This window comes from Macrobrachium rosenbergii, chromosome 17, assembly GCF_040412425.1.
Source record: "Macrobrachium rosenbergii isolate ZJJX-2024 chromosome 17, ASM4041242v1, whole genome shotgun sequence".
In the NCBI taxonomy this organism is placed as follows: Eukaryota; Metazoa; Arthropoda; class Malacostraca; order Decapoda; family Palaemonidae; genus Macrobrachium; species Macrobrachium rosenbergii.
The window spans coordinates 14,656,555-14,682,344 of NC_089757.1; the positions used below are offsets into that span (position 1 = coordinate 14,656,555).

General features: G+C 37.3%; 1 protein-coding gene and 1 long non-coding RNA gene across 2 annotated transcripts in view; both read left to right on the forward strand.

Moving 5' to 3' along the window:
• Positions 1–10,457, forward strand: part of LOC136847752 (adenylate cyclase type 3-like) — a 514,101-nt gene extending 503,644 nt beyond the window's left edge. Inside the window, 11 exon segments of the mRNA XM_067119628.1 lie at positions 100–186; positions 1,512–1,644; positions 3,846–4,097; positions 4,718–4,842; positions 5,240–5,315; positions 6,335–6,560; positions 6,975–7,057; positions 8,835–8,933; positions 9,233–9,356; positions 9,550–9,674; positions 9,939–10,457. Of these exon segments, the coding sequence (XP_066975729.1) occupies positions 100–186; positions 1,512–1,644; positions 3,846–4,097; positions 4,718–4,842; positions 5,240–5,315; positions 6,335–6,560; positions 6,975–7,057; positions 8,835–8,933; positions 9,233–9,356; positions 9,550–9,674; positions 9,939–10,124 (1,516 nt within the window). The 3' untranslated portion in view covers positions 10,125–10,457.
• A 3,465-nt stretch (positions 10,458–13,922) lies between these two features.
• The window catches only part of LOC136847755 (uncharacterized), a 39,236-nt gene continuing 27,368 nt past the window's right edge, over positions 13,923–25,790 (forward strand). Inside the window, exon 1 of the long non-coding RNA XR_010855827.1 lies at positions 13,923–14,312. This is a non-coding gene — a long non-coding RNA (uncharacterized lncRNA). The remainder of the gene's footprint in view (positions 14,313–25,790) is intronic.

The following is a 25,790-nucleotide window of genomic DNA, read 5'->3' on the forward strand; positions in this document are numbered from 1 at the left end:
TTTGAGATTTGCCCACTTCATATTTTGCCTTTGCGATTTGTGTACCACTCACGACCTTTTTTCTAATTAATATGAAACTAATTTCATTTACATTTCCAGCGCTGGTGGAAGTATACTGATACTACTAGGCGGCGTCCTCCTGCTGACGAGCATGGCATCCGTATCAGCTGCACGTTCGTTCCTTTGGTAAATGAGGACTTGAGTTTTTCCTTTGTTCAGTATTTATTGTGGAATAACCTCGTGCCATTATGGCCTTCCTGGTGTCTTATCAGGAAAGTATACTTTGTTTTCCCAGGCTGCATTAGCTCGTGCATAACTGTTTCCTATAGGAGAAATATTATTGCTACAATGGAAAACTTGAGTACATTGTAACCATTCTAGTCCTAACAGTAGTAGATAGATTTTGTTTCTTTGTAAGGTTCAAGCATAGGAAGTTGATTGTGCTTTCAGCGTTAGTATCGTAAATCACCTTTGCATTTAATTAGGAGATCATGTTAATTGACGGCTTTACTTAAGCTTTCATGTAAGTTAGGATTGCAGTGATTCTCTCTAAATATTTTTAATGCTGTGCACCTTTACTTGAAAAAATGCATCGCTGTTTATTTTGTGATAATGGAAATTCATTTTTTAAATACATTCAAGGAAAGAATAAAACTTTATGGTCTCCTACTTGACATGAATACGAAGAATATTTGATAATGTGCATAGGATAACGTATTTATTTTTTAGACCAATACCGCATTTAGCTTTACAAATTATAATGTATGAAAATATAATATATATATATATATATATACATACAAACACACACATTTATATATATACATACATATATACACATATACAGTATATATATATACTGTATATCTATATATACGAATTTTCTTTAACTGTTCATTGTTTTAATTGTTTTTGATAGTAATCTGTGAACTGTTCGTCGTGTGAGGAGCAAAAATGTCGGAATAAGATGCATGTGGAGGGAAAACCGTCATAAGAAGGGAAAAACGTTACAAGTGTCAGGGGCCAGGCTGTTCTGTTGAATTATGTAGTCCTTGATGTAATACAGTAGATAATTTTGTGACACTTCATTAGGGTCAGTCACTCGCATATATATTGAAAATATTGAGGAACGTCTTTAGTAAAAAAGGTTTTTAAGGTAATGCATAATTCTTTTTTACATATATGGACTAAGTTCAATGTAGACAATTAACATGTATTTGCAATTTTATAAAAGATAACTATGTACGTTTTGGATTTGTATGATATGGTTTTTCATAACTTTATTTACTGAACACTCTTTACATTATTCTGATATTTACCGTTTTATAATTAATCGCGAAAAAGTAAAAGTAGAAATGTTCACAAGGATTCAGTTAATGTTGATAGGTTCACAGAATGCAATAAAAAAATGATTGATGCTACTAGATTCGTAGAATGTGGGTACAGAGTTTACTCACCAGAACTGGCTTAGTCTAGTAAACCTGATCTCAGTTACTGTATATTACTAACAGTGTGCTTTCATTTCAGCGAGTTTGCAACGCTCTCTTGACTGCCAGTGATCGTGTGCACTCAACAGTAGGGCTACGGGTTGCCTGGTTTACAACTTTAGTCATACTTGCAGCTGCTGCAAATACTCTGGACATGGTAAGTATGAGAATACATTCTTTTATCAGCGAAGGCAGTTTTTGCTAAAATTGCAAATTCAGCCATGTACTGGTTTTTTGTCGGATTTTGGTTGTCCCATGTAATGACTATATGAGCATAGGAATGGCTCTAGAAAAATTCACTGTTTTCGTATAACACCCAGGTTTAGACTGAAAGTGAAATAGTGAAAGGGGAATTAAGAATAACATATTTGGCATATGATTCAAAGTTATTACACCTACAATAACATAATTGGCATATGATTCAAAGTTATTACACCTCTCTTGGGCCATAGCTACAGGTACTGCCAAGATACACGCACACACACGCAGCCTGTATGGCCTGACCCTCCAAGTATTTGTAGTTCTGGAAATTATGGGACTCATCCATTGTTTAGGCCTTTTGGAGGTTCTCTTGTATCCTTGGGGCCTTTGATCACATGTTAGTCATCTTCATCAGACAACTTGCATGAGGTCGCTATGGCATCTCATCATGACTGCAGAGCAGGTTTAGCCCTTTTCCATCTTCACCAATCCTTGTTGCGTTACTCATGGTTATGATCATACAGATCATACAGTCTCTACTGTCATATATTGAAATTATCATTTCTCCTCCTTTCTTCAAAATCGTTCCTAATGTACAGCTTGTTTCTATTGAGTTGTAAGTCATGCAAACCCTCATTGTATTAAGAATGCATCCTCAGCACTCAGGCTGTCTCTTGAGGTGGAAATCCTCCAGACCCCTATTGTTCATAAGAAGTCATTCATGAAACGGTTTTTACCTCTTGGGTTAATCCACAGGTTATTTCTCTTTGGGTGGAACTCGTACAAACCCCTAGTGTGCTAAGAAATTAATCTTTACACATGGATCGTTTCTCTTGGAATGGAAGTCCTCCTAGCCTCAAGTGCCCTAAAGTCATTCCAAACTCACAGCTTATTTGTCGTTGGAAGGCCTCCAAACCCCAAGTGTACCAGAAGGTTACCCCCAAACGCATGGCTTGGTCCACAGTACACTTCTTGTTTCTTTTGAGGTGGAAGGCTTGCAAATTTTTAGTGTCTTGAGAGGTCACCCCCAAATTTATTCCTAGTACACTGCTTTTTCTCATGAGGTATAAGGCCTCCAAACTCCTAGTGTCTAAAAATTTCATCCTTAACACATAACTTATTTGTCGTGATGGGACCGCTGAAGTCCTTGTCTCTTATGCCCCTGATAAACAAATCGGTTTCCTTGAGGCAGAAGAGGTTTTGGGACACATTCAGACAGTAACCCACAGGAATGTATTTGATGCTCATAGGGAACATTGATGTCATGTTTTGTCATTAGTCCTATTGTTGCCTTATAAGAATGGAAATAGTTACCTGAAATGGAATTAAGAGGCCAATATCTCTCTTCAAGGCCCTCCTGATTTTGTCAGTCGTCTTTATATATGTTAGAAATTGCTGCAGACTTATTCATTATAAATCCTTCAGAAGTGATAATGACACCCAGCTTATGAATGATTACCTTTTTTACATTTTGACATGCCTGTCATCCAGATGTGAAGACACACCTGCAGTTGAGGTTAATAATTACGTTTCTAGGCATCTCAGATGCTGATAACATCATGATTAATTTGTAGATGATGCCTTTGCATGTTGTGAACCCTAAATGGGATTTATTACATCACATGGAATATTGCCATTTCTGGGTGTCAGAGGTGATGAAGACAGTAACTCACAGATACTTTGCAAGAATACCACGAGAATCATCTGCGTTTCTTATTTCAAGGCCCTTATGCTAACAGTATGGAAACTCTGATAGTGATTTTAGAACATTTTTACTTGAAACATAAAATATTTCATTTTTAATCATGACGATTTGTGTTTGGTATATTTTTGTGTGCATAAGCTCGATGATGTCCATTAAGAATAGTTTTATTTAGTATAGATATTAAGCAGTGATGATATTTAAGATTTTATAAATACCTTCCTAACTTCATTGTGTTGATCCAATGAAGTTTTGTTGTTGGAATCCACTGAATATAGCTTTTCATATTTATTGTTGTGTCATTATCAGGCATCCTATTTTTATGAAGTTGCTGCTTCACGTTTCAATGACTGATACCACAGTAGCTCTTTACTAATTGTAATCATTAGGTCATTTGCTTTAGAGTTAATTTATTTTGCAGCGCCCAAGGCATTAACTGGATTTTCTTTTTTCAGTATTTCTGTGACAAGATAGATGACCCATTTGACATCTTGGCCTTTGATAATGCCACCGCTATGTCTTTTGAGAGAACAGATGTCCAAAATCATACCATAAAGGTTGATAATGAGAGTTTCAGTCAGCTGCTTCAGGAAATCCCAGAAGAAAGTGATTTCTTTAATTTACAAACGACTAACATATGTCCACACCCAGCATACTACTCGTATTTCACCCTGTTGATACTATTAGCAGCTTCACTTTTAGCACAAGTAAGTACATTGTACTTTGTTTTAGGAAGAATCCAACCGTTTACTTACAGCTTTCAAACATCTGTTGACTGTAAACAAGCTGTTTGCGTCAACGGAATTTATTACCATTTTTGCTCTAACTAAAGATACAGAATCATTCGCTTGATATTTTTTACAGAACATGATATTTTGCATTCCGTAGACAGGATAACAAAATTAACAAAATCCAAAAAAAACAGATTATGACTATTTTCATCCAAAGCATCGTATATGGAATTCATAAGAATTATTTTTTATTTAGAATCAAATGTACGTGTTAAGATATTATTTTGTTGAAATTTCTCTGTTTATTGCAGACATATGGAAATTTAAAGTTGAAATTGTGTAAGCTGTATGGGTTTACATTTGTTTGATACTAGGGGTTGAAATAATTATCTTATGGATCCCTGTGTCCTCAGGAGACAGTTTAAATAATGTGTGATGTAAGTGAAGATAACAGTACTGTACTGTGATGTGTAAGACCAGTAGGTTAGAGTGTTATATATTAAGTAATGCTGTTACACAGCATTACTTCTAACCTTAAGATAATCGTCATGCTATTTATTGAGCTGCAATGTTAGTTGATGTTTGCATTTTCACAGGTAAGCTACATGATAAAGAGTCTGGTAATGATTGCAGTAGTTGGTCTACAGTGCACCATGAACTTGCTCATAATGAAACATGCTCTGGAAACTGCCGAGGACTGGTCTGAATATGATAAGAAGAGGTGAGTTTCAGTATCTGCTTTTCTGCTCAACTCAACACTTTGCAAGAATAGTTGCAGCCTGTTCCCTTAGAATAATTAGGAAATTATTGTCTGAGTTTGAATATTATACATTGTTATTCAGTATTGCATATTTTTATAATTTAAGGTCATTTGAATTTTAGGACATATCCTTAAATAATGTTACCTGATCTTCTAAGACATAAAAGAATATATTGATATAACATCTCCAGCATTTTCTTCTTAACCTCATTGTATCATTAAGAGGGAAGCTTCCGCAGAAAAGAACTCACCAGATAAGAGAAAGAGAAATCAAAGAATGATAAATCAGAGAATCAAGCCATCCAGTATTTAATACATGCTACGAGGATTTTACATTGATATATGTGTGCTTTTTCAGGATGGTGAAGGATCATACTAGTTTGTCAGTTGAGCTCTGCATGATCACAATTCTTCTCATGATACTAAATAGGGAGGTGAGTACATTCACTTAGGTTTTTGTAAGATTAGTAGGTAACTGACAATGCATTTTTACATCAAGGAGCTAAGAAACAGATTTGGTATATTACTTACCCCCTTAGAATTTATGAGCAGTCTTTCTTATGCTGGTACTTGCCAAGTCTACATTCCAAATAATCTGACTTGTATAGATACTTGGCAGAGATTCTTCATTTGCAAGTTGGGTTCTTGTATGAGTGCTCATCAATTTTCCATTTGCAGTAATTATTGAGAGAGCAGATTTTAGAGTTTTTTTTTGTATACCAGGTTTGTATTTGTTAATAGTCTTATATATGATAATGTATAGATAATTCTTTATTGAGTATCTTCAGACTTCAAGCCTATCTTTGCCTGTTATAACTATTTTCTTAATCATTTTTACTTCAGCTTTTCCCATTATGGTTTTAACTTATGGAATGAGTTATCTCTGCTTTGTGTTATGCACTGGACAGAGGAGACTAGAGAGAACTCATTTCGTGTGTAATCCCATTACTGGGAAAACTAAAGTAAAAACGATTATGGTGATAATGATAGACAAATGAAACCGTAAAAGACAAGTCAAACTTTAAAAGTCCAAAGTTATTCCAATTGAAGTTATTTACCTGTCAGTGTATAAATATAATGTATGGTGGGTCAAAAGTGCATAATTTGAAACTAACAATTTTGATATGCAAAATATTATTGATAGATTTCTTGATTTTCGGCATCACGTTTTTTAATATTGTATTTAAAGAAAAAACAATAAATATATGATTAGTTTCACGAGAAGTTGTTCTGAAGTAAGAGGTGAGAATTAGAGCAAAATTAAGGTAAAAGAAGTTAGACATCAAAGGAGGGAGAGACCAGTGGGTGGATGAAAAAGTACTTCCTACTGAGGAATCAGACAGTAACTTCTGATCATTTAGTCTATCATCTTTAGCCTGCAATTACTTTTATTTCGATTTCTACTCTAACAACTGCACTTACTAATAATATGCCCTGTTTTCACCTTCTCAAGACTGAGAAGACATCTCGCGTATTATACCTGTGGCGACGTGAAGTGGAGGAACAGCGAGAAAGGGCTGCAGATATCCGGCAGAGGAATGAAGCATTAGTGTATAATATTCTGCCGCAACATGTTGCAACGCACTTTATGGGAATAAGGAGAAAGAAACATGAAGAGCTGTACTCACAGAGCTACGATGAAATCGGAGTTCTTTTCGCTTCAATGCCGAATTTTGGAGGTGTGTATTTTGTTGCCCAAAAATGAAACCATCCTATTTATTCATATTGTATTTCAATAACGAATAATGTTCCGCTTATTTCTTCATTTCTGTTGTTGTGCTTACTAAAGCGAAAGAGGTCATTTTCATACAGACTAATTTTTAGTAGTGATCATTTGTTTTAGATATGTTAACTATGTTAATAAGATATCGATGCGTTACACGTCTTAAAATGTTTCATTGTGTGACTTCCATTTAATCTGACTATGTACAATTTTCGTTCTACAAAACCTGTCATTGCTTGATTATTACCATGAAGCTTTTCATGTACAATGCTTCTGTCCTAAAATAAGATTCGCTTTTCTTAGATATTTATATTAAGAAGACAAGGTGGTGATTCTTGTGCTCATGACATTGTTTGTTATTTGCTTGCAGATTTTTACTCTGAGGAATCAGTGAACAATCAGGGCCTGGAATGCCTGCGCTTTCTCAATGAAGTTATATCTGATTTTGATGGTGTAAGTATTACTGTAAAATTTAGCAGGATTAAATCACTAAGGCTTCAATATACATTACAGTCTGACACGTATATACTTGAAATAATTTTATGTAGTTTTATTATTGCAGTATTAGATAATGCTAGGTATCAAAACGTAAAATAAATAAATAAAAAATCCCCATATATCATTCCTAAGTTTATATTTGTCTGTATTATTCAAATATCTGTCCACTAAATTTCTTATCAACCTAAGTTTATAGAGGTCTGACTACAAATGCTTTTACTGTTGTACAGAATAACATACTGTATATATTTATGTTGTATAGAATAATATATATATATATATATATATATATATATATATATATATATATATATATGTATGTGTGTTTATGAATATGTATATATACATATATATATGTATGTCTGTATATGTATACATATATATCTATATGTATATATATACATATATATCTGCATATATAATTATGTGTGTGTGTATGTATATATGTATATATATATATATATATATATATATATATATATATATATATATACAGTACTGTATATATATAAAAGCTATAGAATACCAAGAGTACAAATCATCTATTCGTTGTTGCAAAAATAAAACAGTGTTAGTTAAGCTTATTCTCTTAAGACAGCTGAGATTATGTGATAAATGTTTAGAGAAGACAAAGAAAGCATTCATTATTTGGATAGAAGACGTGGACAGAAAACAGTACCTTCGAATGAATAATACAGATTCCGGAATCAGGTGAGATTTAACGATGTTAAGATTAATTTAGAATCTGTGTCTGCTGGTGAAGATGTCGCTTTCAGTTTTCAGGCAGATTTTTTCCAGAAAGTTGATTGATGAGAAAGGGTACTTCGGAGAACAAATTATTAATTGTAGTGAAATAGAATTGTTCTGGAGGGGGAGTTGAATCATACATTAATAAAAGTGCAGACTACTGAATGACAGAATAATTCTGGTACTTTGTGGCATGTGGCAAGAGTGTGGTCATGATCAAGCCAGGATTCATGTGCGGAGTGAAGAACCCTAGAAACTTGAATACAGAGTCAAAAACCATGTACCCACTTCTTGGGAACAATATAAAAACACGGGTTGCCGCCATTCTTTTTCTAAATGATTTCATCAATGTTTCGTCCCCAGCTTAAAGAAAAATACTTAACACCGAAACCATCAACACCAATTACCCTTGTATACGGGGTTCCAGTTGTATCTCTGTTACCTTTTCCTTGATACTGCCTCACAGAGAATACTTTCATAGTACAGTATACTGCAGAAATTTGCCTAATTTCGGCATTACAAATGTGATGTTGGGTGCATAAAGCATTGACGATGTATGTTACAGAGTATTTACTTTTTGTACTCTTCTTCTGGGTAATTTCATTAGGCAGAGTAGAAATGTCAAGAGATTTAAACCTAATCATTTTGATTAGTTGGTCTTTGAACTCGTGCAAATATTTTAATTCAATGAAATGTCTGCCAAAACAAACATTGAAAACTCAATATATTTATTTTATACTGTAGAACCATTTAAAAATACTCAAAAGTAGGGCATTGCAAGAAATGGAGAATTGAAGAAACAGAATCACAGTATGAACTACAAGAGAAACTTTCATTTGTATAGAACATTCCTAATGCGCAACAGAACATTTAGAGATGTAAATATGCGTTTAATTCCCACATCTTGCAACATAACATTTTACCACGTCCTGTTGCTGTTGTAGTTATACGCTAATAGTTTAATTTTATCACTGTATTTTTACAGCTTCTGGAGTTGCCTCAGTTCCACGACATCATCAAAATCAAAACCATTGGATCAACTTACATGGCTGCTAGCGGACTTAATCCTTCTCGACAAGTTAAGGTTATTTAAAATGTGGACTCTTTTTATTGGTATCAAAATTAATTCGACAAATAGTGTTGGCATGTCCTGTGAGAGTTAAGAATGGTAACTCTATTCATAATAAATTAGTGTTACGCTTTTCCTCCATTTATCAATTTCTCTTGAAAGCATCCACTTTACTTCTTGATTTTATGTAATAATAAGTTATAAAAAGGTCATATAACTAGTTTTCATACATAACAAAATTTGGTATTTGCATTACAGTTTTTACCAGTCTTTGTTTTGGAACTAATGTGCAATATTTTATTTTTTCCTCGTAGGAAGATGACCCTGTGAAGGTTCGTTGGGCACATCTAGCGCTCCTTGTTGACTTCGCCTTTGAATTGGTGAGGGCTCTTCAGTCTATCAACGAACAGTCATTCAATCATTTTGTTCTTAGAATGGGTAAGTGAAATTGGTCTCCATATTACTGTCTAAGATTTATATGCATGTAGAAGATGAGAGAGATGCTTTAGTCATTAAAAACCAGGGTGTTTCAATGTAATCGTAACACTTTTAATGTGTTTAAGTTTTGCTTTTCAGTTCATTGCTGCTGAAACTATGCTGGTAGCATACATCATTACCATTCTTTTAACAGGAATCAACCATGGACCTATAACAGCTGGAGTGATTGGTGCAAGGAAACCACACTATGATATCTGGGGAAACACTGTCAATGTGGCATCTCGTATGGAATCAACAGGAAAAGCTGGATGTATACAAGTAGGTACCATGTCGCCTATTCCCATAAAAAAAAATCAGTCCACTCTTTTTCAGTTGACTAAATGCCTTGGTTTAAACATTAAATGCTATACCTCTTCAGTAATATATTTTGTTTTTAAAGCCATGTGTTTAAGTTATGTTACTTCTTTTATTCTCTTGTGTACAAAATCTAGCATTGCATTTAGCAATGCTACATTATCTAGCATTGCATTGCATCTAGCATTTCTTGTTGCTGTATTTTACTAACTTATTCATTTATTTCAGGTAACAGAAGAGACGACCAAAATCCTGCAGCATTTTGGATATGTATTTGAACAAAGAGGCCTGATAGCTGTGAAAGGAAAAGGCGAATTAATGACGTACTACTTAGTGGGAAAAGCTGCGAGTCCTCAACAGGTCAATGGCGAGTCTTTAGATTACTCAAAGGCTGAGGACCAATCCCAGACTTGAAACTGAAATACACAATAAAGAGATATTTTTAGGAAAAGAGAAATATATGTTGACAATAAATCTATTTCTGCTAAAGAATATATATACATATATATAATTCCAAGCATTACAAGTATAAAGATGTTACTTCCAAGCCGTACTACTATTCATTTTCTTCCGCAACCCTTCAATTTCACCGAACAGAGTCGTATTTTGGGATGAAATGGGAGTTTGTAATGTGCTCTTAAGCATTGTGAAGAAATATGGAATGTGCAAGTTGGGCTGAGAGTAACACAACATTACTGTGTAGGCTAATGGAAAAGCTGTGTACTGAATTAAAAGTTATTTTTACAATCATGTAGTTTTCATTAACGCCACAGTTTATACTGCAAATGCAACACCCAAGATTTTTCCCAGCATGGCAAACTTAGGTGGTGAATGCTTTAGCATGTATTCACCTCATTGAATTCTTTTCTTCAAGGGATACCCTACCATTATACCTTTCATGACTAAATACTAATGTAGTATATACTGTAGTGTCATAGGGTCTTTTGTGAACTCAAATGCAAGTGGTATTACAGTGTATTTTGTCTTGGGCTAAATGGAGAAGGCTACAAAGGACTGTAGAGAGGGAGACCCTTGGGGGTGCTATTGCCATATGACCTAGAGTTGACAGCAGAATCAATGGAAAGAGTTCTATAATTATTTAAAGACTAGCTACGCCATCAGCTGTCTTTTAGAGCTGGCAAGAGGCACTTATCCACAATGCAGGAGCTTAAAAATGCAGGACCTTGAAGAGACCAGTGCCTCCAAACACATCGCCCCCTTTTCTTCAGACGTTACTTCATCACTTCGTATACCTTCGTATAACGTCTTCGTAAATTCTTTAAGATATCAGGATCCTGTGAAGCCGTCTTCAGCTCCTATCAGATCAGTTTTCCCTGAAGAAATCTTCAAAGCCTTTCGTCCCCAGGAAGGACCAAATCCCATTCCTTCTCCATAAAAAAAAAAAAATCCAAAGGCTTCAGAGCCTGGGGATCGTCTTGAAGCCTTCTAAAGCCCCAAAAGCCTCTCGAATTCATCTCCAAGAACGTGGTCTTATTCATCTCCAAGAACGCGGGCTTCCCCAAAGAAATCCTCGAAGCCTTTCATCGCCATAAAATTCTGTTCTTTAGTATTTTACAAGAAATCCAAAGGCCACAGAGCCTGTAGATTGTCTTGAAGCCTTCAGAAAGCCCCAGAAGCCTCCAAGAAGGAATTCCCATATTCCCAACTGTCACCCTGGGAGGAGAAGATCCACGTGGAAATTATTATTATAGATAGATAAATGGATGGAACACTGGAATGGAGAAGAGAGGGCTGAAAATCCATGTTAGCATTGTAAAACTTAGGTGAACAGAAATGAAGGATAAGAAAAAAAAAAGTATAGTCATGTAAATGGCCTTATGGTTGTTGACGGTAAGGTGAAGGGTTGAGTTCAGTACTGTGTACTGGAAGTAATTGATAATTTCAAACGAGGTGATTGGGATTGCAAAGTATACACTTGACTAACATTTTTTGGTGTCTTAAACTTACCAGAAGAGCACATGAAGTAGAAAGGGAAGTGGAGAACTACGTTCAGAACTTACAGGAGACAGAACATTCGTTACCTTGGTGAAATTGCAGGACTGTGAAGCAAATATTTAGAGGGCATTAAGAAAAAGTATAGTAAAACCTGGATGAAGTAGACATAGATTGTTGGACTACTGGTAGGTAAAAATACCCGTAAGTAGACAGAGTTGGGACTTTTGATGCCTGCATAAGGACAGTTTTACTCTATGTTTTACCAGCAAAGATGATGTTGCAATTTGAAAGTGGTAGCTATACTGTAGACTGTAGAATGCTAAGATTAATAACAGAGTGCAGTGGGAAGATCATATTATGGCTTTAGAAAGCCATGAATGGATTTGTTCAGCAGTTGGAAAACTAGCTAACATCCATGGGCGCCCACACCATATTTTCCAGGGGAGGGGGCGGCAAATCTTAATACATGCATGGATAGTTTCCGGTATCAAGCAGGCAAACACTTAAGACCCTTTGAACTAGCAGGTTAATTCCAAAAACAGTATCAGCGCCTGCATTTCTTTAATTAATAAAGCAATTTTATATAATATATATATATATATATATATATATATATATATATATATATATATATATATATATAATTATATATATAAAATTTTCCAGGATTTAAGGGTAGCTGGGGCCACTTGGCCCCGTCGCCCCTACGTGAGGTCGCCCATGCTAACATCAAGAAAAGATTGAGTTCGTTTGGACATGTGATGAAAAAGATGAATAACAGTTAGTGAGAACAGCAGCAGATATGGAAATAACGAGATGAAGACTCAGAGGACGGCCGGGATATACGGAAAAGTATATAAAAGAAGACCTAGACCAGACTGGAATTAGGGCGAGAATTGCGCATGAACGAGGAATGTAGGAGAAACTGACTTCCCAAGCCCCTGAATGGGAAAGCTGATGTAGACATTAATTATGATATGATCATGCTGTATTTTATCAGTTTTATTAATCAAAGACAAGATTTGGAATAAGGAAAACATGATACAGAACTGAAAAGACACCGAAAATGAAATAGGCTACCAAGCAGCTGCCATATTTCTGTACATAGAAAAGTGAGGATCAGATTCTGCCAAAATAAATAAATAAAGCAAAACTGAACTTGCATTTAAACAAAGTAATACCGTGTCAGCTGTTAAGACTTGTCACTTTGTATATACACTCAACTTTTATTGGTCGTCGTATGTGTTTCTTCATTCACACAAGCATATATTTCACTTAACTGTATTTGCATGGTTGATAGTAATAACTAGTCCACATACGGAACTCATTTGTCAAAAGTAAAAGAAAAATAAGAACTTACAGTGATTAAATAGTCACCAGAAGATTGATGAATCATACTTTGACAGCAAGCTGAAACTGACGTCAGTGATCAGTCAGCGAATGTCTCTTCGGGAACAAGAGAACGAATAACACTAGATGCAATACCCTTTATAATAGGCTACGTTATAGGTACTTTAAAACAGTTAAACCTAGCCTTCTAGGTCACAAAGGAGACATCATTAAGGCTTGGTCAAAGGACAGGGTTTTAAATGAGCCGTGACAATTGGAACAAGAAAAAGTCAAAGAAGTTGAACAGCCAGTTGGAAAGTGACCCAAGAAACAAGAAAAACCTGGAGCATTGCAGATGTATGTTGCCAAGGGCCTTTTGTATTGCCCACAGTGCTCCACATGAGATACACTTTAGGCAGCAGCATCTTTCCATACAAGGTATTCCCTTGGAATGGGATGATGGTGGCCACAGAATAAATTGGACTTAAGCCAACACGGGATCTTGTACAATGTCGTCTCCAAAGTTTATTATTTTTCCTTATCTCTTACTTCGCTATCTCCTTCATTAATTCGTTAACTAGAGTTCCAGCAGAGTTTAAAACTGCGTTGGTAAGTGATTTGTGAAGGGTGTGATGAAGATGTTAACGTGAAACAAAGGATTTTTCTTAAATATTGTTACAAATCGTGTAATCAAATTAATGTAACTGATTCTAAGGAGTTGTAAGGCCCTTGTTATAACTGACATCGTCCCAAGTAAAAATTAGTTTTCTTACAGGTTAGTTTTACGCGACTAAATGCAGTTTATCGGGTAAATCCTCGCCCTGTTTTGCTCTTCATTTCTTACACTACGAACTTCTATCGTGTTTTTTTAATTGTTATAACACAACTTCGTGTTTCTGTTCTGTTATCATGGTGTAGTCACTCCCAGACTAAACATTTTTGGTATGTCAAGTTTATTACATTCGTCAATAAACATCAAGACTTGACCCTGTATTGGCATGTTTCCTGCCCGATCTAACAAGTCAGCGATATTGTGAAAACGGGCAAATCCCATTTTCCTGAGGACTGCTTTAACTCTCAATTTCAATTGTTTCTAAGCTAGAGACATGATAAAGAAAAAAAACAGATATTAATACTCTAGCCGCAAGGTGTCAGCACTGGGGTCTGTAGGTGTTTCAGGATCATTGACTCCTTAGTCTGTCCTCTGCAGTCTGCACTTCGTCAATTTGTTCTCGTCCTTGACTGTGTGCCGGCTCTACTACGTTCCTCCTGAGGTAATTTTGACCGTCCGCCTCCTACCTCATTCATGGTTTAAAGGTTAGGATAAATGAATACAGTTTGTTAGAAGTCACCTGAAGGAATAATAAAGTTTCTTAAACCATAATCGATGATCTGCACTGGATTCTTATATGAAATATGAAGTGAACCTCATGAAGTATCATAACATTTGAGTAGGCTACATTATTATAGATCAAACCTTTCCTAATGGCCTTTGTCTAAACGTAGCCTACAGTCGTCTTCATACCCTAGGCTACCATAGTTGTGTGTTTATCATAAGAGTTAATTATAAGGTAATTCAATTTAACTTGCAAAAACTCTTGAAATAAATTGTGTAGGGTTTTTTTATTTTGATTTTGATTTTCTATTTTTGTCCAAAGTGCATGGTCAATAACTTATTTCTAAGTATTAGCGAGTATGAGAGAGATTAGGGAGCCATATGTTCATGAAGGGCTTAGCTAAGGAAATCTATCATTAAAGGAACCATACTAACCCAACGCACCGTAACTTAACCTAATAGGCTGCGTTATTTAGCTGGGTGGTGGAGCCCTTGGTGAAGGAAACTCGACTTTTTACCAAAAGTTCTGCAACGCTGCACATGTGCAGTTGTAAAATTATAAACGGTTCTGAGGTTAGCTCAGGTTAATTACGATCGAGCAACAAAAATTAATAATTCTGGATAAGCAACCAAAGTAAATTTTCAAGGTAGTAACCCAACGCGGAGCTAATACAAAATTCTACCATATCTTAGGCCTAGCCTAGGTTTTAAATAGCCTAGCCTAACAAATGATGATTGTCAGTCTATTGTTGGGAAGTAAAGCAGTTGGGCCGTAACCTGTCCTGTCCCAGTCGGTGACTGGTGGGAGTCAGGCCACACAACTAAATCAAATTTTTACTTGGATAATGACATTTCAAGAGGAGACATTTTAACCTAACCTTAACCTAGGACTCTGCACTGACATAGCCAGGGGCTTCTCCTCCTTGCACCCTTCCTTACATGCATAGCAGAACGACATTTATGTAATGTTCTTTTGTTAACCTAGGATGCTACTGCCATACAGTCCAGTTCCAACTTTTTTTTTTTTTTTTTTTACTATTTCTTAGCTTTGGGCAAAATGTTAGAATTAGATTGTGTAAATAACTCAGCAGTCAGGTAAAAGTACTAAATAATAGCTCATATATGTTGTTGAAAATTAACTGAATGATTTCTTAGATTTTAAACAAAATTTATAGTACCATCTTAACGCTCTCACAGACATACGTTGAAATAACAAATGCAGGAACCAGTGGAATTAATGAGTTTTTTTTTCTTGTCAGTTTACAGTAAAGGTAGAATGCATGACATAGCCCTGTGGCCTGATCCCAAATCCCCACCTTAAAAGTTGCACTGGCTAGCAGAATTTAAGAGTTATGTTTTAACTTCAAAATCAAGGAAATACTTTTTACAGGGCCTTACGATTAGGCATTTAGCTTTCTTGTGCTGATTTCTGTGATTGTGTCAAATTGGCACCACAAAAGTAAAAGTCTTCTCAAGTGCTCTAGGAAGCCTCTTGACTCTTTCACATGGACCAAAGGGTAAATAGGGATCTTGATTGGCCTGTGTGCTCTTGCCACATCTGTGTGAGATGGGTGAAGGAAAACCAGGTGAATGCTGCAGGCAAGGAAAGAGCCCTCTTGCTGTGAGTCCTTTTATACTCTATCACTATCAAATCAAAGGAACTGTTCTGACCAAGCATAATTATCACTGTCAAATCCAAGGCTCTGTTCTGACCAAGACCATTTATGTTTTGATATTGGCTGGTCTGTCTTATGGAGCTCTGTGGAGACCAGAAGGGTAACTCCACTGAGGACTCATTGTCTACCAAAAATAGGTTATTTAGGATGAATCTTGCCCACTGTTAAAGGTAGCTATGTCTTGGCACCAACAGATGCATCAAAATTCAAAGTATAGATTATTGCTTGGCTGACTGGATGACCGCCTAGTTTACCAGTTCTCCACCAGGTGTGTTTTGAATGTTTAATTCTTGACAGAATTCTCCTTCCCGCTGCAGAGGTTGGCGATTTGAACTTCATTGCTATGGCTGTTTGCTGCTCTCATGGTATTGTACATTTGTTTTTCCTAGTATGTCTTCCACAGGAGTAGGCTAAGAATGTCAGGTTCTGCAGAAATGATTACTGTGTTAATAGGATGTTTAATTTTGAATTAGTCACACTGTTTTTGCTGGTTCTAGGTCAGCACACAGGTCTGCCTTTTCTCCTATTCATCACAAACCTATGACTTCAATTGTTTTTATTTAGTCTCCAGCTAGACCAATACCTAGGACTTCATCTTAAGTTCTGCCTTCTAATTCCCTTTTGGTTCAGGAAAAGTGTATTGAGAAGTTAGAACAGGATGTCAACCTGACTGTAGGGTCAGTCAAAGTTTGGTGGAATGTATTTTAGAGAACAATTCCAAGTTCCCCAGTAGTGTGCAATCTTTTTGCATTCCCTTTGAAGGTGAGGTTTTGTGTGTCCTTGTCTTTGTAGCCTGAACTCAGGATTGCCAGAGAACCAGTTTAGGTCTCAAGATGACCTGATTCTGTGATTCCGTCACCTTGCTCTTGTTTACCACTTCCAATACCAGTTAGGTGCAGTTGCCTAAGGATTGTTGTTGGTAAATGCTAATCTTATTTTGACTACACCCTGAAGGGGTAGGCCTGTATAGTAATGATGTTACCACCAACAGGACTAACAGTATAGGCACAGACAGTGTTACTGAAAAAACCTGTAGAGAGTTGTTCTTGTTTTGATGTTACAGTATGCTGAATCAATATCTTTTATTGTATTTTTATTCTATTCCTTGTCTGTCATCTTTCTTTTTGAAGTGCACATGCTCAATCTTTACTAACATTTTCTTCAGCTATCAGAGAGTCCCTTCCTTCCTCCACCACTACCGTTTTGCTTCTTAGTTCTATCTGTGTTACAGAATCGTCAGTTAATGCTAAGCCATATTCATTTCTAACAATTTGACTGTTTAAGGTTGTATGTTTTTGAGTGGTATTAAGCCTTTCAAGACTATTTCAAGTGAGGCAGGGCTGAGAAGTGTTGCTAACACTTCATCTTCTCTTGCCCACCTGTGTTGTGTCATCTGAGGTGAGTTTGAAGCAGTCAGTGTTTTCTTCAGTTTCCCTTTTATAGGGCCAGACATTAAGCTTTAGGAGGAGTTTGATGTTGCCACAGACTCCCTCTGTGGTGGAGGAGTCTCCTTCCATTTTGTGGTGCTTGCTGGAAAGTTATGCTGTGCTTTATTCTCATTTAGTGGAGGAAAGAGGTTCTCCAGAGACTAGGTCTCTGATATCTTCAAACATTTCTGCTGCCATTAATTATTCAAAGAAATCCAGTTTTTCTCCTTTGATTAGAGCACACAACTTGATGAGATTTCTTGGGCTAAGGCGTGCACAGTTTTAGGATGCCAGCATTTGATTTTGTTTTATGATTTTGCTGCTTAGTATGATTCTGAGGCATTACTGGTTCTAAAACCCTCTTTGGTGAGACGTTCAGTTTTCTTTGCCTGTCTCATTCTTTTGAAGAAGCATACTTTTGAGAATGACAGAGTGCTTTGGACATGCTGAGATGGAGTTTTTGTCCAGGTCTCTAGTTAGAGTTGTTGAAGTTCTATCTTTTGCCGAACTTTCGCTCACTACGATTGCCTCATCCATGCTCCAGCTTAGAGGGTTTGTGGTGCCAGCTGGAATTTAGAGTGGGAGGAGTCATTGGAGTTTTTGTTCTCATGCTTATTCATTTGGTTTTGAAGAAGTGAGAACAATTATGCTCCTCCCTTTTGCCAAAGGTTTCTCCTGCACAGAAGTATGCAGTTTTCTGGTTTCTTCTTTGAGTTTCCTTCTCAGCCCAACTCTTTTAAGGTGAGAAGAGAGGATATATTTGTGCAGGATAGGGAATTTCTTTGATAATTTCCCAGGAGTGGAAAGGCCTGCCTCTTTACCCCCTTCATGCCCTTCTTTTCAAAGTATCGCCTCTTTCTCACAAGTGGTTTTTTTTTTTTTTTTTTTTTTTTTGTCTTCTGCTACCTTTCGAGGATCAGTTCTGCCCTTAGGAAAAGAATGCCATGTAGCAGGTATCAGTAATTCACCAGGATTTTACTATAGACTTGTTTGCAGTGGTATGAAGTAACCAGAGATTGGCACCCAGTGTTGTATGCATCAAGACTGAACAACTTTATTCATCTGTCCCCTTTCTCCATGGAATTTTTCAGCATTGTTCCAGTCACTTTCCAAATTTAGGATGCATTTTTCCACTTACAATACCAATAGATCCTCAGTTGCTCAATTTCCTTCAGTTTCTATTTGCAAGGAAGGTATACCAGCTCAAGTTGCCTTGTTTCAGTCTGTGTACAGTGCCTCAAGTATATATGAGGACTGTGTTGCCCATAAGGGGATGGTGTCTTTTACGGGCAACTGATTAATGGTTGCCAACTCTTTCAGTGGTATTCTGAAGGCCAAAGATCTCTTGCTTTGTCTGGCCCAGTCACTGGGCATTAAGATTTTCTGTAGTCTTTCCTAACTATTCTTCAGTCCATTTGCTATCCTGAGGCGAGGGTAGAATCTTCATTTTAGCAGCTTTTCTGTCAGTGGACGAATAGACACTTCATACTACTATTGAATTTTAGTCTTTAAGGAGGGACTCATGGCCTTATTGGAGAATATGTTGGAATAATCAGACACAATTACAGTGTAGTTTTGGCATAACAGCATTGGAAACTTAGAGCAAAATGTTCAGCAATCTTTTCAGTGTGAATCCAGTACCATCCCCATCACTAGTTTCTGCAGAAGGTGCTTCAAAAACTATGATGAAAGTTAACAAGTTTTTTAAACTGAAATCCAGGTTTTAGTGTTTTATCCCATAATCCATCTCATAACAAAACAACAGACTTTTGACAAGTATTGTGACAAACTTAAAATGCGCCATAGAATGATCAACACTACACCTGGTAAACCTTAGATGTTAGCTTGTGGAAAGACTGTCAAAGGTTGCTGTCAAGAGTAGTGAACCGAAACATCATCTTGTTTTCAGATGCATCAGTGAAGTCTGGGCACCGTAGATAGGTCAAGGATGTGGTGGTCAGTAGAAAGAGTTGAATTTAAATGATCTCAAACTCGACCATATGGAAGAGTCTCTAAAATGCAAACACCTGTTCATAAACCAAGTCATAGACTTATTTTCAGACAGTATGACCTCCTTGGCACATATCAAGAACCAGAGCTGCTCAGGGTCATAAACAATGTTCCTAATAGTAGAAATATTGCTTTGTGCAGAAATAAAATCATATTGGTTCCTAAGTATATTATGGGGAAGGGCAATCTTTGGTGGATCGATGGTTCAGGAAGGATAAGTTCTGCCTACAGGGTGGCCATTACATCCACAAGTCTGCCAGTTGCTGTGGAAAGGGAAAAGGGGTTACTCCAAAATAGGACTTCTTAGCACGCCGATGAAGAGGTACAACCAGTTGACCAGTACTTATAGGGCTCTCAAACTGAAGTGGTGGATGTGTTTATTCAAGTTTGGTCTAATTCTGATGCATATGCCTTTGCCCCTTTAGCAATTATAAGTTAAATTTTGAACAAAGTTCAAATACAAAGACACACAGGATGACTCTCATTGCACTGATTTTTGGGCTCTTTCAATAGATCTTTCATATTCTTCTGTTAAGGAAAGATCAACTCAAACCACTGAAATCCATGTGGTTCCACTAAACCTCTGCATAGCACATTAACTGCTTGGAAACAACCATCAGCAAGGGGGTTTTCTAAGGTATAGTATTTCAGAATCTATCCTTAAGTAGAGACACAACCTTGGCCATGCATCTGAAGCAATTATTTATTTATTGATCCAGGTGATATCCTGGAAAAATTTGCAGTGCCCATACCCTTGTAGATATCAAAGTTTTTTAACTTTCTTGGATATAGTGTCTTTTGGTATATACTTTTCGAGGTTCTAGATCCATGCTTTCATCGGTATTGCATCATGTGCAATTGGATCTGTCTAATGACCAGTTGAGACTGGGGACCCTAGAACTCGGTATCATTCTCCCCCTGAAGTTTAGACATTTCTAAAATTACAGTATATCTGCAGGTCCTGTTGAGCCTCTGGTATCAATTGTACTGATGTATTTACTATGGAACACACTTTTTGTTGCACTAGTGGCATTTAAAATAGTAAGTTTATTTCAAGCATTATCCTATAAGGAAGGCTGTTGTGAAGGGGATATTATTTCACCTTCTTTGCCATATTCGGAGCTAAGAATTACGTAATGGCTAAGCTTTTACAGAGAACAGTAAGAATTGGTGGGGAAGGAAGAGGAAACCACTTCTGATCTGTTAGGGCAATCAAGATTTGTTTAGATAAGTTAAAGCCTAGAGGGGGCAAAGTTAATCTTTTGTTTTGTGGTGTTAAAAAATTTAGAATGCCATAATTAAAAAAAAAATAGTGTTTTCCTGTGTGACATGTTGATCAGGCTAACACAAAAAACTAGTTTCCAGATATTTTACCTTTATTGAAGGTACATTCATAGCGTCAAAGTGGTTGCTACTTCATTTAGTTCATGACAAAATTTGTTGCTCAAGGATGTGATTATTGCAGCGCAGTTGAAGTGCAATTCGATTTTTGCTGCTCACCACCTTAAATACACAAACTGCATTTTAAATGGTAAAGCCCTTAGTCTGCTACCAGTACAGTAGTGGGTAAATTCTTTCCTGAACTGATAAAAGAACAATTTTTTAGGCTGTATTTTAAATCCCAGGTTTTGTTTTAATGGGGAGCATAAAGGTACAAGTATTGTATAGGAGCATACCTTTGTCATTAAGGTTATTTTTAACCAACTGCCATTTTGGGGGGTTTCACACCCAAGAACACCTATTTCATTCTGACTGGATCGAAGAGGTTTTCTCCTCAAGGCTACACTTCACTGCACAGATATTAGAGCCTTGCTCCCTGAATAGAATCCACCTTCTGGAGGCAGTAACATCCAGGCAGGTTTCCAGATCAGGTAGAATGTTTTGGGTTTCATACAAAAACCTGTAGCTCACTTAACTGAGCGGATTTTGTTTAGCTGCACCGCTGCCATCCTCTTCTCAATGTGGAAATCAGCTTTCTTTAATAGTAGGGAAGATTTGTCCCAAATAATTTAAATCTTCAATATATAATTTATTATTTGAAACTTACGTGCTGCTAAAGTAGATCCCTCCCCCCCAACTTAGTGGGCTGTTGAGAATTCTGACGAGCTAAACCCTTCAAAACAAGTGGTCAAGAACAGGTGAACTAGAGAGTCCCAGGTCATCCTCAGGAAGGGGGCTGGAGGCCAGTACTGGACATTTGCAGTATAACAAGTTGATTCATTTTACTGGACTCCTTTTTCGATGGAGTCATTCAGTTCATTCCTGGTGGCCACTTGGAAGGCCAAATGGATGTTTCTGTTGACACGTAGGACATGTACTTCCTGGTACAGCCACAGCTGAAGAAGCATCCCTTGCCTTTGAAGGAAAGGTCTTCCAATTTTAATCAGTCGGTCTGATTTTAGCACTAAAAATATTCACCTATATATATGTTGGCACCCTTAGCTAGACGGTCACAGCTTGATATCAGAGTTTATTTGGAGAGCCCCCATAGGAGGGTAGTGCTGTCAGTGCACCTCATATGGTGCACTTTAGGCATTGCTTAATTGAGGGTCTTTGCAGAGTCCCTTTGGCCCCTAGCTGCAACTTCTCATTTCTATTACTGTTCCTCCATTCATACAGTATTCTCTTTTTAACCATCTGACTTTCCGCCCTCTCTGAAAATTATTAACTAGTGCAGCTGCAAGGTTTTCCTCCTGTTACACCTTTCAAATATTGTTACTGAATGTCAATTTCCCTTTCAGCACTAAATGACTTCAAAGGTCCCAGTGCTTGGTCTTTGGCCTAAATTCCATATTCTTTCTTCTATATTTGGACAACTGGTTAGTTATCTCCAATTCGTTTCAGGCGATCTTGAGGGTATAAGATCTCCTATGTCTATCCTCAGGGTTGGGCATTTTATTCAGTGCCAGCAAATCTGTGCTGTTTCCAATCCAGTCAATGGTTTATCTGGGGATAAAGATCAACTCTCCCCATTCTGGTTTTTTCTGACAGACAGACAATTTTCTACCACTATATCGAGAGTTTCACAGGTCTGCCTCTAGACCTCAAGAACCTAGACCTTACAGTGACCTCAGATGTCTCGGAGGCAGGACGGGGGCACTGAGAACCATTTGATGTCAAGGAGTTGGACTGTAGAGAAGAGCAAACTGTTTATAAACAACATGGAGCTTATGCCAGTTTTGAATGGTCTTATGCGAGCAGAACATCTAGCCAAAGACAAGACGATCGCAGTCTTTTCCGACAATTCAACTTCTCTCTTCTTACATGAGGCATTGAGAGAAAAATAGAGAGATGTGTTCAAGCTAGCAAAGAAACTTCTTTTTCCTTTAGAGTCCAGGGTACACCATTCCTTTACCTCATTTTGTCCCAGGGAGAAACAATGTTACTGAAGACCAGCTCAACCAGAAAGGGCAAGGTCTTCTTTCAGAATGATCTCTTCCACAGATTTGCCAGAAGTTGTGGAACCCTTGAGAAGACCCAGCCATCAGTCTGTGGCTGCCCAAAACACAACACTCCCACCCAGTTTGTTACCCTCCATACCAGGATCCTCAGGCATGGACAAGCCTGAGGACAGCTGCTGCTTTTCTTCAAAGAGTGGTTGAACGTAGACCTTTTGGCTTTTCCTCTGTTTGCTTTTATGAGAGAATGCTCAAGTTTTGAGCTTTGCAGAATATAAGGATGATTTTGATAACTCCTTGATGGCTTCAGAGGGAATGGTTTCCCGAACTTCCATTCCTTGCTGTAGATGTTCCTCGCCTTATGCTGTTCAGGAAGAGCTTTTCAGTCAGTCATATTTAAGATCATCCCATCAAACCTCCACATGCTTCATCTGACCGTGCATAGATTATCAACTATCCCCTATGAGTTAGAGCCTTTTCTAGAGTGGCTAGAGAAGCAATCCTTAAGCCTAGAAGGCCCTCAACTGTTAGACTGTATTAATAACAGTGGTCAGTTTATTGATCTTGTTGCTTGTTGACAGGGATATTCAGAACCTGTACCACTATAGATATCCTGATCAAGTTCTCCAGTATCTAAGGTATGCAAAGCAGTTTTTTGTCCCAGCAATCAAAGGATGTTGCTTTATGTTCTCTTCAGTTGTGCATCATGCTAACTGGAATATTGCTCGCAATTTAAATTTGAAAGAGGTTTTCAATCTTTTGAGCTGGAAATTTCAAATCTTCCCACCAGGGTTTATGATGAAATTTGGATATAATCCATAAGGATTTAACGTTACTGTACCCCAATTTGAGCCTTTGGATAAGGCATCTTTTAAGAACCTGGAAGACACTTTTCGAGCTCTCACGATAGAAAAGCATATTGTGAGCCTCAAGCCCTTTCTTGTATGTGGGCTTTGTTCTAGTGGAAACTCCTCTTCTGTTGTTACTTAAGAAGACATGTTAGTGAAAATCCTTCCCACCTTTGTGACAGCACTTAATTGAACTGTTTTGGTAGGCAGTGAAGAAGAAGCTTTATGTCCACCTAGAAACAAAGGGTTTACCTTGGCAGACTTAAACCCTTGAGGAGGAGTTAAAAATTTATACTTTTGTGTTAGGAGGCCAAACACTCTTATGTCCAAGAATGCTTGATTAAATTAGTGCTCAGAGTTAATTCCTGAGCTTTTATAGTTTGGAAATAAAGCATCATGGTGTCTCTGCTGTAAGCACATCTTTGTATTTCCTCTAAAGCTTTTCGCTAGAGAAGGTTGTCAACGCACCTCATTGGGGCTGTATCTCTATTTTTGCCTCACATTATTTGTGAAATATTCAAATTTTGATGAGATGTGTAAAGCCCTTTTTCCTGTTGTTGCAGTGGGGATGCTTTCTCCTGAACCAGATATGAGAGTAACCTTGCTTTCTCTCTTATCATTAGCTGTTAGGAAATCCTGCTATTGAATTTTGGAAGCATAAAGGTACACATTGGTGTATAGGGGCATACCTTATATCTGAAGGTAGTTGTTGTCTTAGGCAACTTTCACAATATGCATGTTGTTGCTACAGATAGATGTGTTTGCTGCACCGCAGAAACTGTGGTGGTTTTTTAAATGTAGCTGCACACAGCTGCGTTACGCAGGATCATTAACATTTGCGACTTGTTTAATACTCAGTCTATGGTAGACATCCACATAAAGTTTACGTATTTTTCACATATATTTTTTAATATTTAATATGTGCTGTTATGAAAGTTGAATAGGATAATAATTGACACTCGTTAATTTAACCATCAGATTTTTATTTAAGAAGAATAGATTACATGCTCATCAGTACAGTACTCTATCTTTTTTGTGTTATACAATTGTTATTTATAATACAAATCTGAAAGTGATGAAAGTAAAATACTGAGATTAAGGCAGCGTTGTAAAATTTAGATTGTACTCCTCTGTCATATTTGAACACTGTGAGTTGGATGGACCTCCATTGCTTACTTGCCCTCTTTGATCCTCAAGGGTTTCTTCATTGTTCAGTGATGGTTGTCTGAAATGAGAACTTGGCTCTGGGGAAAGGTTAGGAGATTGTCTTGAATGGGAACCTTATGTTGCAGAAATCACAGGAGAGGGTTGGCTGGAACAAGAACTGTACTTTGAAGGTTGCACAGGCAAAGGTTGTCTGCAATGATATCCTGGTGTTGCAAACTTCCCCCCATGCAGACAGTAAAATTCTGACTTTTGTAGTCTTAGAGGCTTTTATCCCCTAACACTGGTTTCGTCTCCATTGAAGATATAGGGAGATCTATATCGATTTTACGTTCCATCATAAGACGTACCAACATTGGAGCGTGGACCTCTGCTGGAAAGTAGTTCAGCACACTGCTAAGTGTGTAGGATACGCAAGATGTGAAGACGTGTATTGAACATGATGGTCTACTGGCCACCACATCATCTGTGTCGACGCATAAGCCTGGTGTACCACGCACATATTCTATGGCAATGCAGTGGCGAAATCGCGCGCACACAAGATGTGTATGACTCCATGAGATGTATAAATCGATTGCTGCCTATGTCACTGCAATGCAGCTAACTGCGTTGGCACAATGCATAATGTGAAAGGGGCCTTAGTTTTGGGCTGTTGGTTAGCCTATGGGCTTTTGACTCAGGCACAGGAGTCACTAGTACTCTATGGAATAATCCTTTTTCCCTGTAAGGGAACAGCTGGCAACAGTACTTATCAATAAGGATCACACAGCAGGCGGGAATGTTTAGAAGCTTTTTCCCCTTATTAAAAAACTTTTTAGTTTGCTTGGCTGGACAGTTGTTTCTCTGGCTGCACTAACCCCACCATCCTCATTCAGTGTGGTAGTCAGCTAACTTTAACAGTAGGTAAGATTCATATCAAATAATGAAAATTTTATA